At 40.8% G+C, this 17630-nt stretch overlaps 1 protein-coding gene and 1 long non-coding RNA gene across 4 annotated transcripts in view; one reads left to right on the plus strand and one right to left on the minus strand.

The window, feature by feature from the left end:
* Positions 1-17630, plus strand: part of phkb (phosphorylase kinase, beta) — a 110702-nt gene that overhangs the window by 79401 nt on the left and 13671 nt on the right. For all 3 annotated transcript variants that reach the window (XM_032560743.1, XM_032560742.1, XM_032560741.1), the window contains 5 exons: positions 6131-6186; positions 7562-7655; positions 12416-12499; positions 14254-14358; positions 16314-16396. In XM_032560743.1, the coding sequence (XP_032416634.1) occupies positions 6131-6186; positions 7562-7655; positions 12416-12499; positions 14254-14358; positions 16314-16396 (422 nt within the window). The remainder of the gene's footprint in view (positions 1-6130; positions 6187-7561; positions 7656-12415; positions 12500-14253; positions 14359-16313; positions 16397-17630) is intronic.
* On the minus strand, positions 14615-15519 carry LOC116718616 (uncharacterized). The gene is made up of 2 exons (XR_004338961.1): positions 15379-15519; positions 14615-15300 (listed from the first exon to the last, which is right to left on the minus strand). It is a non-coding gene; the product is annotated as an uncharacterized LOC116718616 (long non-coding RNA).

Consider the following 17630-nt stretch of genomic DNA (forward strand, 5'->3'; position numbering starts at 1 on the left):
AGCAAAAATAGGCAACATGCAGACGGCGAAAGAGTTATCCCTCTGCAAACACTTCTTCTGGTTTTGCTTCATCACGGACCAAAATGGTTCCACGATGACTCAGTTCAAAATATTTTTCAACTTTTAAGTGGCAAACAAAAAAAAACAAACGTCTAGAAACATTTAGAAATCCCCAACATACATCTAAATTAAGATTCATAATGGGGGAAATGTAAGATTTAGAATGTGCAAGCCAGAATTCAGAACTAAATCTGATAGAACGTCACCTGAAAAGGTCTGTGGACGATAAATGTCCTGATAATTAAGAGATATTAGATTGAATGTTTGATCTGAATGCAAAGGTGATTCAAGAAGCTCGTAATTTATCTCTGAAAACGCCTATGATTATAGATGATTGAATAATAAATTGTCAGGAAAGGAGAAAATGTCACATTACATGTGGAAAAGTTAGTGTGGTCATTTTGTTCTAAGCCAGCAAGATACGAGGTAAACAGGACAGAAAATAAGAGACGAGTAGGAAAATAAAGAATCCCAAACACACGAACCAAATGCAGGGGTAGAACCCAACAAAAGATTTTGTGGAGGAAACTGTAGCATGGAGAACAGAAAGGGATAAAGCAGAAAAGGAGGAAACAATCTCATCCACTTTCCATCTTGAGTCACAGGTCGGTGGTTTTAATTTTGGGGGAAAAAGTCAAATGAAGCAGAGCTGAAATTCATTTGGGTTCTGCAGGGACTCACAGCAGCATTCTCCTGCAAATGGATTTTCACTTTGTCAAATTTAGCTCCACCGTATCTCTGAGGGGCAGCTCGCTTCCAGCCAGCCCGTTGGTTACCGCTGGTAACCGCAGGCAGTCCATCCTGCTGCTGCGTGGCGTACCGTAGCACCGGCAGCATGTCCCCCTTTTTAAAACGGCTTCTGATTCCTTTTTTTCCTTCCTGCTCTTGCAGGTTTGGATTGAGGTTTCAAGACGAAAGAAAATTCTTAATCTGTAATTGTCCGCATCAATTTATAATCCTATGCAGCAGGCAATGACTTAGCCTTTTGACAATTGTTGTTCGAATATATTTTAGCTTTTCTTGCATCAGTTTGATCTCAAGCGTCCAGGACTAAAATTTATCTGTATGATACAAAAAACATTCTCTTACAAAAAAGGCTGTTTTGGTTTTCTAGGACTGTGACCTCCCTGGTGAAAACTGTAGAGTGTTTTATTCAAACACTTATTTTGAAAGATGTGTGTCATCTTGTACCTTTGTATATTGTAGAATATTGTGTGTTTGTCGGTGCAGACATCGGGACATGATGAGTTTGTTTACTGGGTATAATACGAAGTGTTGCTGCTGCATTCCTAAAGTGACAGTATTATGTAAAATCATCTTTTTTGAGCTGTATTCCCTTATCGAAAACATACCTGGAGTGTTACTTAGATTTTTTTCATGCGTATTTGAGAAATCTAATCTCCATGGCAACCATTCAACTGTGCAAAACGCCGGGGTGGACCTAGCTCCGCCTTCAAGGCACAGCTCCTCCTCGGAGCTGCAGTTTCCAGACTTCCACCTTTCCTTTTACTCTTAAGGTTTCTTCTGCTTTGTGTTGGTCTGTCACACCAAAGAAAAAAAGAAAAATGTAAAGTCTATTGGGAAACATTTAACTTTAACAGTCGCTAACCAGCAGGCTGACAATAAACTGGAGCTGTTAGAGGCAAAAAGGCTTTGCTGCCCAGGGTGAAATGTAACAGTCTAACCTTTCAGGAATCTGATTCATGGCTCATTTTAGTATTTCTATTGCTTGTTTCTGATAACAGAAAATAGAGACCAAACACATTTTATCTGGCTCTGACCAGACCTGCTCAGAGTGCTGAGCGTTTGTATTCCAGGGTAGAGATGAATGGCCTTTTGCAGCTGCAGCACCCAGTAGGCGTCTGCAGCAGAAAGATTTAGTTAAAATGCCTTTTAGACAGATTGCATCTATGGATTAAGTGCTGCTGTACAGGCTATATATTTGGGATTATAGCTGCTGATTAAGTCCCTTATTAAGTAAAAGAATATAATTTTGTCTTGAACAAACAGCTGGGCGCTTCAGTTGAAACCAAATTGAATGAACGTCAGCTGTTTTTTGACGACATGCTGATTTCATGCTCATATTCAGATTTCATAGAAAGATGTTGCATCAGATTTTGTACATGCATCAGTCGCACATAAAATGCCAGTATTTTTTTTTAGTGGAGCTAAAAAGGGGCGTGTCCAAACTGCTCTACAGCGCCCCCCTGACTCAGCCTGGTGAATCGGCACAAATATAAACATTTTTGACATTTTGGTGCACAGAACGTCTCTCAGAACTTCGTCCTGAAACAAACAGGAAGTCAGCCATTTTGGGCTAAATTGTCCCTTTTTTTTCTTATTTTATTTTACATTTTACACATATTACACTTTGAAAAACTCCTCCTACACATATTGAATAAACGGCTTCAAATTTTGTCAGTGTCACCTTAAGGGATGAGACATTAAATCTTTTTTAAATGTTGAGCTTTCGAGCTCGTCTAGGGGGCGAGACAAGGCCTCAAACTTTGCCTTCTCTCCACAAAATGTCAAACACTGCAAGTATCTCCTAGAAGGTTCCAGATTGATCTATTTTCCATGTCCGACGACAATATTTGGTCACGTCCGGGCATCACCCTGTTTAACGCTGCCTGCAGCTTTAATGAATACTTTGTTTCAGTGTTTCAGCTTTCAGCTGCTTAATTTAATGCGTCGCTTCAAAAGGGGAGCACTCAGCGGTATTGAATTAATTACTGACGCTGTGATAAACAGTTGGTGTCCAGATGCCTCTTTAAACAATGTGCTTGTTTCCTACTTGACCTCTAAACTTGAGGGCATGACTGGTAGGAACAGGGAGGTTTCTCTTGCTGTTTTGTGCTGTTTATGTTTTCAGGATCTTGACCTGGCTGGTTGTATCAACTAAAACCTTCATACACTGAAATCACATGTGTCTTTTGCACATTCTCAATTTCCGCTGCGTCATTTTTACGTCGAATCTCAGTTTAATCATTGGAGGATTGTCTTCTAGCCTTTGTTTTCAGGCAATAAACTCGATAAAGTGTTTGAAATCGTTCGGCCTGCTGATTCCTAAAACGCCTTTACAAAATTCCACAAATTCTCACCACACCATCCATCATCTATGCGCTTGTGTTTTTTAGTTGTTGGGCGGCTTCGGCGTGGTGAGATTTATTAACGTCCGAACATTTTTTTTGGCCTTGCGGAAGTAACTCGGATTGTTTTTAGGGAGAGAGGCAAAATCCCTCAAATGTTTTTTTTTGTTTTTGCAAGAGCACCGAGCTGCAGACCACATGGAAACACTGCTCACATCATGTTATCTATGAAAACAAAATGGAGTAGCAGTTGTACCTCTTTCCTCCGTATTGACATGTTCACTCGGTATAAGTTAAGAAATGTAAAATCTTAAAATCGAAGTATCACTTCGATTTTAGCTGCTCCTGTGGATTTTAGAGCTGTTGGGGATTTCTGTTTTCTATGATGTATGTTTTCATTTGTGAAAACGGATCAAACTGCTTTTGAGCTTTGGGAGAAATTAGGTCTGTAGAATATTGAAAATGTAACACAAAAACATGCTTTTGAGATTCTGCATAAAACAAACAGTGAGCAGTTGTGAACAAGTTTTCTGACTCTTTGTCAGTCAGTGACGCATCAGTGATTCGTTTTCTTGGATATTGGGAGGAAAAATGTATCACTTGGAGACTTTCTTTGAAAATCTCAGATCAACTTGATTGTTTTAACACCTCAAATAATCAAATTCATGACTTTTATGATAATTTATGACAATTTGACCTTTACCGATTGTTGCAAAATGGTGAGAAACGGTTCACCTAAAGTCATAAAATTACACTACCGAAGTTAAAGCTCACTGCCATCACTGGATGTCTGTATTTACTGTTGTCTCTATTTCGAAGCCTGACATTTTATGTCGTGGAAGGTAAAAGTTCTGGAACCATAAGGTCCGGTCTAGACTGAGCCGGTCGCAGGCTCAGGTAATTCCTGGATCCTTTTATCATTTCCCGTCCTGTGGGGAGACGGCCCGTCTCTCCATCGCCTCCCTCGGCCTCGGCTGGAGCTCAGTCGCACTACACTGACGTCGTTAAAGAGAATCTGAATAGGTTGTTTACAGAAACATTTGAACACTCATTTCCATTCCCTCCCTGTGGCTGAACAGTCACTGAAGGAAGAGAGAATGGAGATCTCTATCATGTATTTCAGATCTTCTCCACCAAATTACCTTTTTTTTCTCTCTCTCAAGAGATCAGAGCTGACATGAGCGGGACATTCCTTTGTTTTTCTTTGTCTCATGTACGCCGCCTAAAGGCAAGGCTGTTAGTTATCTCCATCCTGTTTCGACTAAACAAAATGGCTGCCTGTTTGTCTGCTTGATGCGTGCATTATTCCTCTGCTCTGTGCTCCACCGCTGCCAACGCTTTGGAGCATCTGTGCTTGCCGGCAGGAGTGTTCGTGTTGCCATGTTCCCTTTTTTTCTTTTTTGTTTTTTTTGCATGTTTGTATCTGTATTCATTTGTGTGTGTGTGTGTGTGTGGGTGTGCATCTCCTCGACGAGCGCAAGATGAAAGAGTCCTGTGAGTCACGAGCTGCTGTCTGCCTCCTAAATGGCCCTGGATAGTCACTCGGCGTGCTGATGAGCAGCTCTGCTTACCGTTTACTAACTCACAAACTAAATGCCAACCACTACTGAACGGAGAGAGAGGGATGGCAGCAGCACATCTTACACAATACATATCCGCAAATGGACATATACAGTTGTTGAAAAGCGAGAAATTGAAGCCGTCGTGGATAAAAAATTGTGATGAGGCGAAGGAGCAACAACCTCACATTAGAAAGCAAATCTTGCTCACATTTAGTCATAGAGTTTATTTAGAGACATTTAGTCATATTTCAGTTTGTTGTGAAGGAATTTGAAAAAGTTACAGATCTGAAAAGGAAGTGTTGGTTATCTGTCACAAAGAGATTGACACGCAGGAAGTAAAGCTGAAAAACAAAAATCCTCTTGTTGACGTATTGCCGACTTACCGAAAGGACATGCAGCCAGTCAGTGATGATTAAAACCAGTGTAGGAGTGATAAGAGAAGAGACATTGAGCACAGGATCACAAACAAGCAAAAATCAGACGCAGGTTGTCGAGTCTACACCAGCTCACGTGCAGCTTGTTATTTCTAATCATACAAGTTTAATAAAGTAGAAGTGCTAAGATGACGGGGGCCCTGTTGTTAAATTACTGAAAATATTAACGCTGTTCCACTCCAGGGTCTTAGACGGACTAATGACCTGTCCGTAGGCGGCGCTCTGCCTCTCATCCTGATATGTGCGTTACCTCTGGCCCCAAATATCAAAGGAATCGTACATTTCTTGCAAAATCCTTTTAGCGGGATCAAACAACCGGCGTGCAAATTCTGATGTTCTCCTTTTCATCTGCGTCTCTGAGATGCAGCAGAAGGAAACATCATCTGTTAACAGCCAAACATTATTCTCCATCTATGCTCCAACTTTCACTTTACGTCTCTTTTGTCCTTGCTAATTTGCCTCCCGCTTCCTGCTGCCAACTACCTCGGGGTCAACCTTCATTGGTTATTTCACTTTCGTCAGAGACTGTGGGCAGCAATAACAAAACCTATTGTTGGCGTAGAAATGAGCGAGATGAATCTCAGCTGCCTCCCTCTGTGTTACCTCTTTCCTACTCTCACACACACACCCCCACGTGCCCCCCCCCCCCCCCCCCCCCCCCCGCACCCTCACACACGTCTGATTTGGTTTAATTAGATTCACATTAGTCATGTTTATGTTTTGCTTCGCCACTGACTGTTGGTTGAGCTGCATCACTGAAACAGAAGGAATTAAGAGATTTACGTGCAAGAAAAGCAGCAGCTACACGAATAAAGTATTAAAAGGAGGCAAAACAACATGAATTTAAACATTTGTAACTTTTAGCAGTGCTCTAAACTTCACAGTTCTGCCACAAAGGGACCAACTCGTGCAACACAACAGATGCGACATGAAGCAGAACATTGGTTCTGATGTTAATCTTCTCTGCTTTCTCTCTTGTTAACAGGGTCCCATAGAGAACGATGCTGTGATTCATGTGTCGCTGGTAGCCGAGAGCCAGAGGTAATCTTTCCGTGTGTGTGGGTGTGCGTGTGCGGGGGTGTGTGTGTGTGTCTACAGAGGTTCAATGTGCGCATCTTAATATGTTCCAGGTCATAGAGACGGGTTATTTTTCGCTTCTCTCTTCTGCTCAGCTCTGTAATTGCGATGAGCTCAGTCTGACCTCCGCTATCACGCCATCATCTGTCACTCTTTTCATTGTGGGCTCGTGTGAAGGCGTGGAGGCGTGTGTGTGTGTGGGGGGGGGGGGGGGGGGGGGGTGCGGGCGTTAAACAGGGTTAAATGACTGTGAAGCTTGTCAACCTGTAGCTTCTGCCACGTCCCTGTAAGGACTCCCGCTTCACCATCATCATCACCACCACCATCATCATCATCATCATCATCTCCTTCTTTTCACTGCAGACCCATTTTACTGCCTGCTGCACAGAAGCTTTGTGATTGACACAGATTTACATTATATTTCAAATTGTACTTTTTCCTTCCATTTTTTTCATCTTTACATGTGGATTATTTTTTTATTTTAGCTGCTGCCTGTAAAACAGTTCACAGAGAAAGTTAGAAGTAACAGAATGAATTAAGAATGAATGCAGCTTAGTTTTGGTTTTTGCTCCATCTGTAAAAGCCATTTGCTTTCCCTCCTGGAAAGTTTCCCAGAGTTTTTGACTTTTTGATGGAGTTTATCTTAGTTTACAAGGAACGCCTTATAGTCACGTTTAAAGCAGCGAGGCATTGTTAACATCAGGCTCTGTAGCGGTGTGAACACCGCCGCACTCAAAGAAAAACACTCCGTCCCTCACAGCAGTCACCAAGCTCTCACCTTTGAGGTGAAAAATCTTTTATTTTTTTTAATGGTTTTTAAAAGTTTGTTTCCCCCAAAACCTCAGCTATCTAATTTTGTTCACATCCAAGCACAGCACTGCTGAATGACGGCCAGGATGAGCTTCGTTTTCAACTTAGTGATATGTCAAACTCTCCGTCATTAGGTTGAAAGTTCTCTGAAAAGATTACCGCCGCTCAAGAATTTTTTATTTTTTATTTTTTTTACAAGCAGGTCACAGGGGGATCACGGATCGGTTTGAAACACGTATCTCGTTGCCTATGAATTGCATAGAATATGGTACTTTACAGCTTTTTTAGCAACACTTTGTGTGTTAGACAAAATAAGGCCATTTTGGTGGGACGACGGTGATTAGTTCCCTGAGGTATTGGGAAAAATAATTGATGCATTTAATATTTTCTGAGAACGTCAAGCTGGCTTAAGATTGAGCGAGATCAAAAGAATAATATGAAACCAACATGTTTAGGTTGAATTTGACACATTTTAAGTACGTTGTAAGAATGACGAGTGTTGATGTGCTGAATCCTTTTGTCTCTGTAGACTTCAGGTGTTTTTGAACACGTACGGGATTCAGACCCAGACGCCTCAGCAGGTCGAGCCCATCCAGATCTGGCCTCAGAAGGAACTGGTCAAGGTAAGCTTTGATCAAACTTCACGCGGCCACCAAGTTTTGCACAACACCGTCAACATTTGCTCAAATCTCAACAGTCCTTTCCATCAGTCACATGTTCCATTTTTGTCAAACTAATATCCGCCGGCTCAAAGTGTTTATTCTTTGAACTGGGGTTGTTTTTCCCCGGCGGCATGGGCGCGCATTGCCTGCTCAAAGAGGCAGCAGGACAGGAAGCTGTTTTCTTGTTGTTGTTTTAACCTCAGAGTGGCCAACTTTCTATTACTCCTATCTCGATTCGATACAACGGCGTCTCCTGCACTTTCTGCATCTGTGCCCTCTTGTCTCCTGCAGTTTTTGAAGCCGTTCAATCCATCGCTAACATGTCGTGACATGTTTTATTATTGCTAGTCTTACTTGCATTCAAAGAAATGGACTTCAGAGATTGGAAACATTAGATTGTTGGACTTCTGCAACATAAGAGCAAATATTTATGGAATTCAGAGCATAATTACTCAACATTTTATACATGTCACTGTTTACATCCTTTTTTATTTTGCGTTAATAGGTATGGTTATTTTATTTGAGAGGTTCCATAAAGGTTTGTTTATTTATTTATGTTAAAGTAAAAGCGCATTAACTCTGCCCCCTACCAATAAGCCACTGCCCCCCACCGCCCCCCCTGCTGAACTCCTCTGGAGCCGGGGCTGACACACTTCATCATTTGGCTCCATGCATATTTCACTGCAGTGTAAGTTACATTTATGTAGACAGATTATACAGAAAAGGCCATAAAACGTTACGACTAACATTTAAGCTGCTTTCTGTTCAGCTTCACCCTACACTAACATTTGTTTGGGTATAATTAGAAAACGTATTGATTGATTGGGACCGACCTGGTAGAAGCTCAACTGACAGTCTCATCTAAGTGATGCAATAATGTAGCGATCGCTGTTTTAATTACTGATTATATGGAAACAGACTTCAGTTCGTTATAAGCAGCATTGGCTTTTATAGACAAACGTTTGTCCTTGTGCTCAATTTGAGATGGAAAATTCTCACTCTTTGCTCTTTTCCTCTAAACTACCAAAAGTCAGTGGAAAGAAAAGGTTAATATTTGAGTAGCCTTTGCGTGTCGTCCCGGCAGCACACAAATCTACCTGACATCAGCGTCCCAATACATCCTGGTTCAGTCATTCCATCTGCTTGTCAAGCCATCAGCTTGTCCTTTTTAGGTTTTTCCTCTTGATTGTCCCATCACTCACTGCAGAGCTGCAGCGACGCCGGAGTGAGTTATTATCCCAACAGGGGTTCCTCGTGTTGATTGATCAGCATAATGGTAAAGTCGCTACTGTGCCAAAGTGACAATCCATAAACCTGCACAGTTTGCAGAATTACTCTCCAAAGGTTACATTTCTCACAGTTCTGTCGGAGATGAACTATTTATCTTCTGCTGAAATCTAAAGGGATCTTAGTTTTCCTGCAACAGCTTTTTAAGCCAAGTGTTTGGAATGATGAGCAGACGGGGGCTTCAGGAGTATTTTTGCAAATAGTGAAGCTGCAAGACTTCCTCAGAGTTACTCCAAGTAATTACAAAAATCTCATGTTTTTAGTTTTTTGTTGTTTTTTTTGCCGTAAAGTATTTCTTGACATTGAGGATTTCACCGCCTCTGAATCTAACCACGTATTTCCTCATACAATATTCCCAGATACTTTAGTTGAGCAGGTTCATGTTTGACTTTCATGAAAACTGACAACCTAATAAAAGGGAGTAATACAGAATGATTGTCAAACACCCAATTTGTACTTTCCTCTGTGTTTTGACCTTGTGAGAGATGTATTCATAACTTACAACGAATCCTCCGATGGCAACGAAGTCAGCAAAGTGCATGTAGACTGCACCTTTCACAGAGCACAAAAATAAAACATGATTGATTTAAATTATTAAATGATACAGAATGAAATACAAATGTATGACAATATTTGAAGGAATCTAAAGGGAAAGCATATTTGAACGAGAATTTCTTAAGCTGCTTTTTAGCCGAGTCCCAAACTCTCAAGACAGTGGAGAAACAAAGGAAGTTGCTTCTACTGTCGAGGAGCAACAGCCTGGAAAGAGCAATCCACTGGAGTTTTATATCTGGTTCTTGGGATTATGTGACGTTTTTGTTTTGCCGAAGTTAGATTGAGATTTGAACAAGTGAGTTATAAAGTAACAATTACAAAAACAATAAAGGAAGGAGCTGAACACTAGTAAAGTGAAAACTTGTTGGTTCCAGTTAAAAGTCTTACGGCAGAGTTTTGTACCACATGAAAAGTGCAATAACCTAGACGAGACAACATGAAAGTATGAATAACAATCTAAATTTTGTGTTTTCCCACTAACCTTCTTAGTTTGGCAAGTATTTCACTAATGATAAAAACAGATTTTGGACAATATGTCCATGTATTGTTAAATATTACATATGTCTCCTATTTAACATCTGATGAAGATACAGACGCTGAACAAAAATATCAACGCAAACGTTCTGCTTTTGCTCCCAGCTTCCACAGATTTGTGAACAGTATTTGAGAGAAATGGTCATTATGTGTATATAGAAAATGTTTTACATCTTTGAGTTTAGCTCAAGAAAAATGGAAGCAAAAACGGTGTATGGTGTAGATATTGAACAAGAGAGGCACCAGGACTGAACCTTGGGGTACACCGTGTGTGACTTCTGTAACAGGAAAGTTTCTGTAGTCAACGTGATTTTACTGGAGGATCCAAGCAAAGCTGTTGCTGTTGAATGATCAAGATTGTGCATAAGTATTCAGTGACAACTTCAGCCTATTACAGAATGCTATTTTCATCCTTTCCGTTTTGCTTCTTTAATGTTTTACGGATTATATGAGTTGTTCTGACACACCCATTACACCAAGCACTGCTTCTGCAGCAGGTTTTCCTTTACATCCCTGCTTTTGCCTGTAGACCCCGTCCCTCATCTGCATGTCTGCTGTTGGAAGTCTACCATCTCGGTGTCATCCGTCTCTCCTCTGTCATATCCGTCACTCCAAGCCTCGTCTCCTGCTCTGCTGGCATTCCTCATCTGTCAATCTGTTGTGTGACGCCTTCCCTCAACATCATGTTTTTTAAAAACGACCATTTTCTCCGGTCGTGCCATCTCTCCGGGTTCTGGTTTCTTTTCGAAGATCTTTCTGCCTTCTGTGTCTTCCCCTGTGTGGCCGTCCTACTCGCTACTCCAACCACATTATTGCCCCTAGGCTTACATCCTGTCCATTATGCCTATTAAATCAGAGACCTTCTCCATTGCCTATCATCTCTCCCTTTTGAACTGTCATACCTGCTACTTTTTCTTCCTCTCAACCTCTTTCTGTTTCTGCTGTGTGGCACTCAGCCTCACAGATGGAATAAGGAATCGGGAGTCAGAGCGGGCACCGTGCTGAATATTTCATCCGATGCCCAGACAGTCGTTTCTTCCGTGAGAGAATCTGTTTATCTCGGCGGCGCCGTCATCCTGGTCGCTATAGGCTCTGTGATTTTTGCACATTCTGGGATTTTGGTCCATATCAAGATTGTGAATGTGTTGCAGCAAAATGCACTGATAAAACCACTCATTAACAAATTTAAAGTATGAATAAATCGTTTCCTCTGCATTCAGTGAGTACTTCTTAAAATCAAACATTGAACATTCGTAACACTTTATTTAAAGGGTGTGCATAAGACTGTAATGACACCGTCATAAACCTGACATAACATCTGTCATGAACATGAAGAAGTCTTCATGAATATTTATGACTGTTGTCATTAAAGTGTCATCCGGTAAACAATGACACTTTAAATACAAAGTTGACATTGTTTAAAATGTCTTTGTTTCGACAACTTTATTAACCAGGAATCATCATCTGTCATAAATAGGTGGCGCTAAAGAGGGAGAGGTAGAGAAAATTCATAAATTGGATCAACCTTGAGCTAGGCGCCGCTCACTCTGTGAATATCCAACATCCAACTTGAAAACAACTTCGCTGCTGTAGTTTTAACGGCACAAACCTGCACAAACGGAGCACTGGGCACTTTTTGGCGTGGGTGGGGTGTCGGCTTCACTCAGCTAAAATACACCAGCATTTTGAAATAACCTGCTTTTTCAGTAATTAATTATGTGTTTAGTGATCTCTAGTCTAAAAGTCAGTGCAAAAATATGACTGACAAAAATTTTGTGTGATTTGGATGGATATGTCTGGCTATTTGGCAGCGAATGACGTTTTAACTGATGAAAAGATAATGGATTGTATTTTATCTACTGTAATAAAAGCTCAATTCTTAGCATTTGTTTCTAAGGGCCTCTGTGAGCCAGTAAACTGCTGTTTTCAGACACCAGGTGTTTGGGGCTCATGGGTGTGCTTTTGTCCACTAAGCACGCTGCTGACGGCAGCACAGGGACCTTGATTACTGCTGCATTTCATAACTTAGACACCGAGCTAATATCCGTTGCTGCTTTCTATCACGGAGGACGATATTTCAGCTCATGAGTGGCAGAATCACAAAATGCCTCGGCGGGCCGGAGAGATATCGGGCTCATGCTTTCGTTGCGACGTGGAAATGAAATTCCGGAGCATGACATTTCAAATCAACTGCGGTATTTTCATTTTCAAAGTGGCACAGATGCAATCACAGGGATCCGTATGGAAGAGGTGTGCTGCGCAGTGTTTTCCCTGCGAGCAGAAAGGTCAGCGAGAGGATGCGGTGAAGGCTGTGCACACTGATTCAGGTCTTTGTGTTTCTGCAGGCATACCGGTTTCTAGCCGTCAATAAGAAGCTGGGTTTGAGTGGGCGTCCGGATAGGCCAGTGGGCTGCATCGGGACCTGCAAGGTATTTGAGTTTGTGCTCATTCACCCACACACACACACACACACACACATCAGGATATGAATGCATATGTGCATCTATTTGTAGTTGTGCTGCATGGGTCAAGAGGGATGACTGATGCACACAGCACATATCGATCCGAATACATTAGTGTGAGCGTGGAAGCACACACACAGCATTCTGTTCCTGAGTTTAGTTGTCTCTTTCTCCAACACGCAGACGGCATCAGTGACCGTTGTTCAGATTCGGTTGATAATCTGCACTTAATTATGCCAGCTGCTGCTGTCGCACGCTGACGTTCTGAAGTGTTCAAACCCGTTGAGCTGAACGACAGACAAACACAACGCGGCGCATGATTGCGAAGTGGAACAAAAAGCAATTACAAAAGGGGTTTTGATTTCTCAAAGTTCAATAGAGATGCTTCCATTGATTATTGAGAAGAGTATAAATCATTTCTGACAAGCTGTTTGAAAAAATGTACATAAATCAAAATGGAGGATGCCTTTTACCAAAAGAAACTATTGACTGAAAAATCTGATTAAAATCCAAACATGCCATGCCGGCGTAAATCTAATTGAGAATTTGTGGCGTTACTTGAAATTAGGAATTCAGCAACATGAAAATGTGGGTGTCAATATTGCTGCAGTGGCCAGTTACTGATATTTAATGATATTGCAGATCATATTCATTTCAAGATTTAATATCTTGAAAAAAAAAAAACAACCAACTTCACCACTGCTTCTTTTCTTCCCCACAAGCCCGCACTGCATCACTCTCATTGTCTCATGACCAAACAAATACCACAGGACCAATCCGCTTCCCCTCCAGAAACAAATGGATGGAAGGAAATATTGGTTATTAGCATCAACCCAGTTTTATTTCTAGGACCAATAGCAGTAAGTAAAAAGAAACAACAACAAAAACCGACTAAAATCGGCCGATACCGATGTCCGAAATGTTCAGATATTCTCAATCCAAACTGAGTGATCATGAGCTGTATTTAAATTAACGGACAAAACTTTTAGTCTAGATGTTCAAAGGCGTATATATTGACTCAGACGGGTCTGAAATGAAATGTATATCACACTTTTCAGAAATTTACATATAAAATGTTTAAAAACAATACGTCATTTCCTCCCACTCCACGCTCACTACTGTGTCAGTGCGCTGCAGTAAAGTCCTCTGGAGTCCGCTTTGTAACGGGACAAATTTAGGTCTGCATGCTTTTCAAGGCACTCCAGCAGCAATGCATCTGCTGCTTTTTTCTCACGCAGCACTTAAAAAAAACGCTAGAATTAATAACTCGTTCTGCCCCATTTTCACTCCTAATGAGCAAATATCTGAGTTTGTGCTGAGTGAAGGTCGCAGAACCAGATAACGTTGTACCTTTGGAACACCGCAACAAAGCCACCGGCAAACAAATGAATCATGACTCCAAACACATTAAGACAATATTATAATGGAACATTTATTGGGAAGATGGCAACATGCCAGAGGACATCGTCATCACCACCAGTTTTCTACCAGCTCTCTGTGTGTACTATGAGCTGATGCTGTGTCTTATCAGAAGCAGTCTTCTTGTGACTTCTGCACCAAGGACTGATGGCTGGTTTTATGTCCTAACTGCTTATGGGCCATCCATCTTCAGAGATCACAGCAAGTGTGTCTGTGTGTGTGTGTGTGTGTGTGTGTGTGTGTGTGTGTGTGTGTGTGTGTGTGTGTGTGTGTGTGTGTGTGTCTGTCTGTCTGTCTCTTAGATTTATCGCATACTGGGCAAGACGGTGGTGTGCTACCCAATAGTGTTTGATCTAAGTGACTTCTACTTGTCTCAAGATGTTATGCTTCTAATTGACGACATTAAGGTGAGTCAATGTCACATTTCATTGATTTGGAAAAGCTTATGTGATTTAAATACATTCACCTTGTCTGGTTTGAGAAGACATTAAAGCACAGAAGTAAAAAGGAAGACAGACGAGAGAATATGCAACCCTTTAATGGGATCGTGTCAAATTCAAGGTCTGGCTCGCCGCAGCCACTCATGTGTCCCGCTGAACTTTAGAGAGGCCATAGAAATTCATCTTTAAAGTAATAGTTGTGTGCTTAAATATTTTTTTTTTTATCAGTTAAATCAAATCAGTTTTCATTTATATAGATCCGAAATACATCACTGTGAAAAAAGTTAATTGTTTTATTTCAAGATATACTAATCAAACGCAGAAAAAAAAAACTATTATAATTTAGTAGTTTAGCGGTTTCATTCTGCCTCCACCGGCCCTTTGACGACATCCATGATCTGGATGCGGCCTGAAACAAAAATGAGTTTTGCTCCCCTGCTCCAATATTAACTAGAATATGCAGATAAATGTTTTTTTTTAAAAAGCCATTTGCAGAAAGAGCAACACAAAGTTGTACGTTTTGCGTTCAGAATGAGAATATTTTCCTTCGTCTCTCAGAACTCCTCAGGCGGTGCAGTTTCACCTTCACCTGGTTCTGTTAAATTCTCCCATTAACCACCTTTTGCTTTCCAACTATTAGTTAATCCAAAAAAAAAAAAAAAACAAATACAAAAATAAAAGCAGATTAGCCATACACCGTATTGATGTTAAAGCTGAACTTCTCACATGTTGATTTTAAAAGTTGTTTTTTTTTTTATTGCAGGTGCATCCTTTGATACAAAATGACCAATAATTCACTAAAGGAGTGCTGTGTTGTTGCATTTTAGGGAATCACATTTTTATTTTCTTATTTAAAAAAATAATTTTAAAAAAAATAAATTCAATTACTTATGTACTTGAATTTCAATACTTTTTTTTTTTTTTTTTATATTTATTTATGATTTTCAAGAATAAACAGGCAAATTAGAGGACAAAACAATTCAATACTTTTTTCTAACAAGCTCAAGTGGTCAAATCCAATTAATAGTCAGAATAATCAAGTACTAAAATAGTTACTCGGAGATGGATTATATGCAAATTAGATTTTGGCTACTATAGCTGGAAAAGAAAAAGCTGTTAAGAGATACTTCTACCAGCTTTAAAGCAGGTATTGAATATACTTTGTTAGGTTTTAACATTTTGTGGCAATAAAAAGCAATTCCATGAAATAAACAGGCCCAATCCAAAGAAGGCAAGGAACAGAGATGTGCTGTTTTGCTTTGACATTCAGGCAGTGAAGAGGACAGCCTGATGTAGAGGGGTCAGAAACCTGGGACACAATCAGGTCACAGACTGTCAAAAAAAAAAACCTGCTGATCCAGAGCTGGAGGTTCAATCAGGAATGCAGTACATCATTATCTCTGGCAAATTTATGGTGCCAGAACATCCAGTCAACCAGTTCACACAACCAGCGGGACTCTAGCGGAGTAATCATGTAAACGTTAGTGAAAAATGTTCTTGTCCAAGAGTGCTGTAGAGTAGAGAATGTTTTTTCCTGAAAATCCGTTCACTTCTTAGTGCTAGATATTTAAAAATGTCCTCGTTTCCTGTTCCAGTGAAGAAAGCAGGTGTTAGCACAGCTTTGTTTCCCAAACGTTCGGTTATTTTTTTATTTCCCATTGTAACGTGAATCCGGCAATAAGCCGTGTTTTCAGGAACGCTCCAGACATCCTACTGTGATCTCTCCACATCAAGACTGTGTTTGTGTTTAACGCTGAGCTGCCGGAGGAGCTCGGCAACATAAACCCAGCTTCACAGCAGAGGAGGCTGAACTTTCCAAATGCCACCGACTCAAATAAAGGAAATTGAATGCTTTACAGCTGCAGCATGTGGGTCTGAGATGCTCTGTGTGTGTGTGTGTGTGTGTGTGTGTGTGTGTGCAGAACGCCCTGCAGTTCATCAAGCAGTGCTGGAAGATGCAGGGACGTCCACTCTTCCTGGTTCTCATCCGCGAGGATAACATCAAGTAATGCACACACTCACACTCCAAAGCAGATCTTTTCTGCTGTTTTACTTTGATGTGACCGTTTTCCCAATGCGTTCTGTCTTCTGTCTCATTTTGCGTCGCTGTCATTACATTCATCGCTGTCTCAAGCCTGTAGTGAAGCGTTTAAAAAGCCAGTTCATTGTTTTTTTTCCGTCTAACTGTTCGCCCTCTCTGCTGCCACCCCTTCTCCCTTTTTGTGTGCGCCATTAATCTTAAGTGGAAGAACGGTGCTACTGTATTTGCCTGCTGATTGGGTGATAATGTTTCTCATTTGTATCACTACAGCCTGGCTGGTGGGCTGATTACAGAAGTATTGACTGTTACCCAGGGAGCCATACGTTAAATGCGCTACAAATGTTTAAACGGCCTCACTGCGGTGCCCAAAAATGAATCAATGGCGCTCATAGCAGCAGCTCGATAGTCATTAGTTTGCCATTGATCAGGTCGATGACCCGTACAGCAGTGACCCGTGACAGAGGACGGAATAAATGATATTGAAGTTTAGTTATATTTCCAGATTGCATGGTTACTACACGTTTGCTTTGAGTTGTAGGATTGATTGTGACTAGCAATGAAGAAAATCAAGAATGAATCAAGTTTTAAAAATATTATCCAGTCGCAAGTTGGTTTTTTTTCTCCTAACAGATGTATACTGGCAGTAAGAACCAAGCTTGGTAATAAAATATGAATTTCCCCTTAAGTTTTTCTTAAAAGTACACTGGCAATTCCAGTTGAGGTCAATAACGTCACGAGAGGCACAAACACCGAGTTGATCAGCTGGATTTAATGAATCTGATGGCAGTTTGCAACGTAGGTTTTGAAGGGCAGCACTTGCATTTCCAAGGAGTTCACTCTTTGGTGTTTGTGTCGTTTGACTCTGATTCAAACCCTCCATTTTCACCATCTTCCAATTGTGAAAATTAACACAAAATCAACAAATCTCCACATTTGTACGTGCTAATATTGCACATGTTTTGCAAACCTTCCAAAAAAAAAAAATGGTCAAAAACATCAGGTTTAAGTGATGCCAACTCCCACCTGCAGGTGGCAGTAACTCTTACTTCTACCACACTGCTGCCTCAACTTTAGGCTGCAGAATGAATGACTGTTCAATCTGCCTGGCTGTTATTTTTTTCTTAACTTTTTTTCTTCTATCTGTAGATTTTGGAAGGGATTTAACCAGGAAAAATGCAAAATTCCTTGTAAATATTTC

Source organism: Xiphophorus hellerii, chromosome 4, assembly GCF_003331165.1.
Source record: "Xiphophorus hellerii strain 12219 chromosome 4, Xiphophorus_hellerii-4.1, whole genome shotgun sequence".
Lineage (NCBI taxonomy): Eukaryota > Metazoa > Chordata > Actinopteri > Cyprinodontiformes > Poeciliidae > Xiphophorus > Xiphophorus hellerii.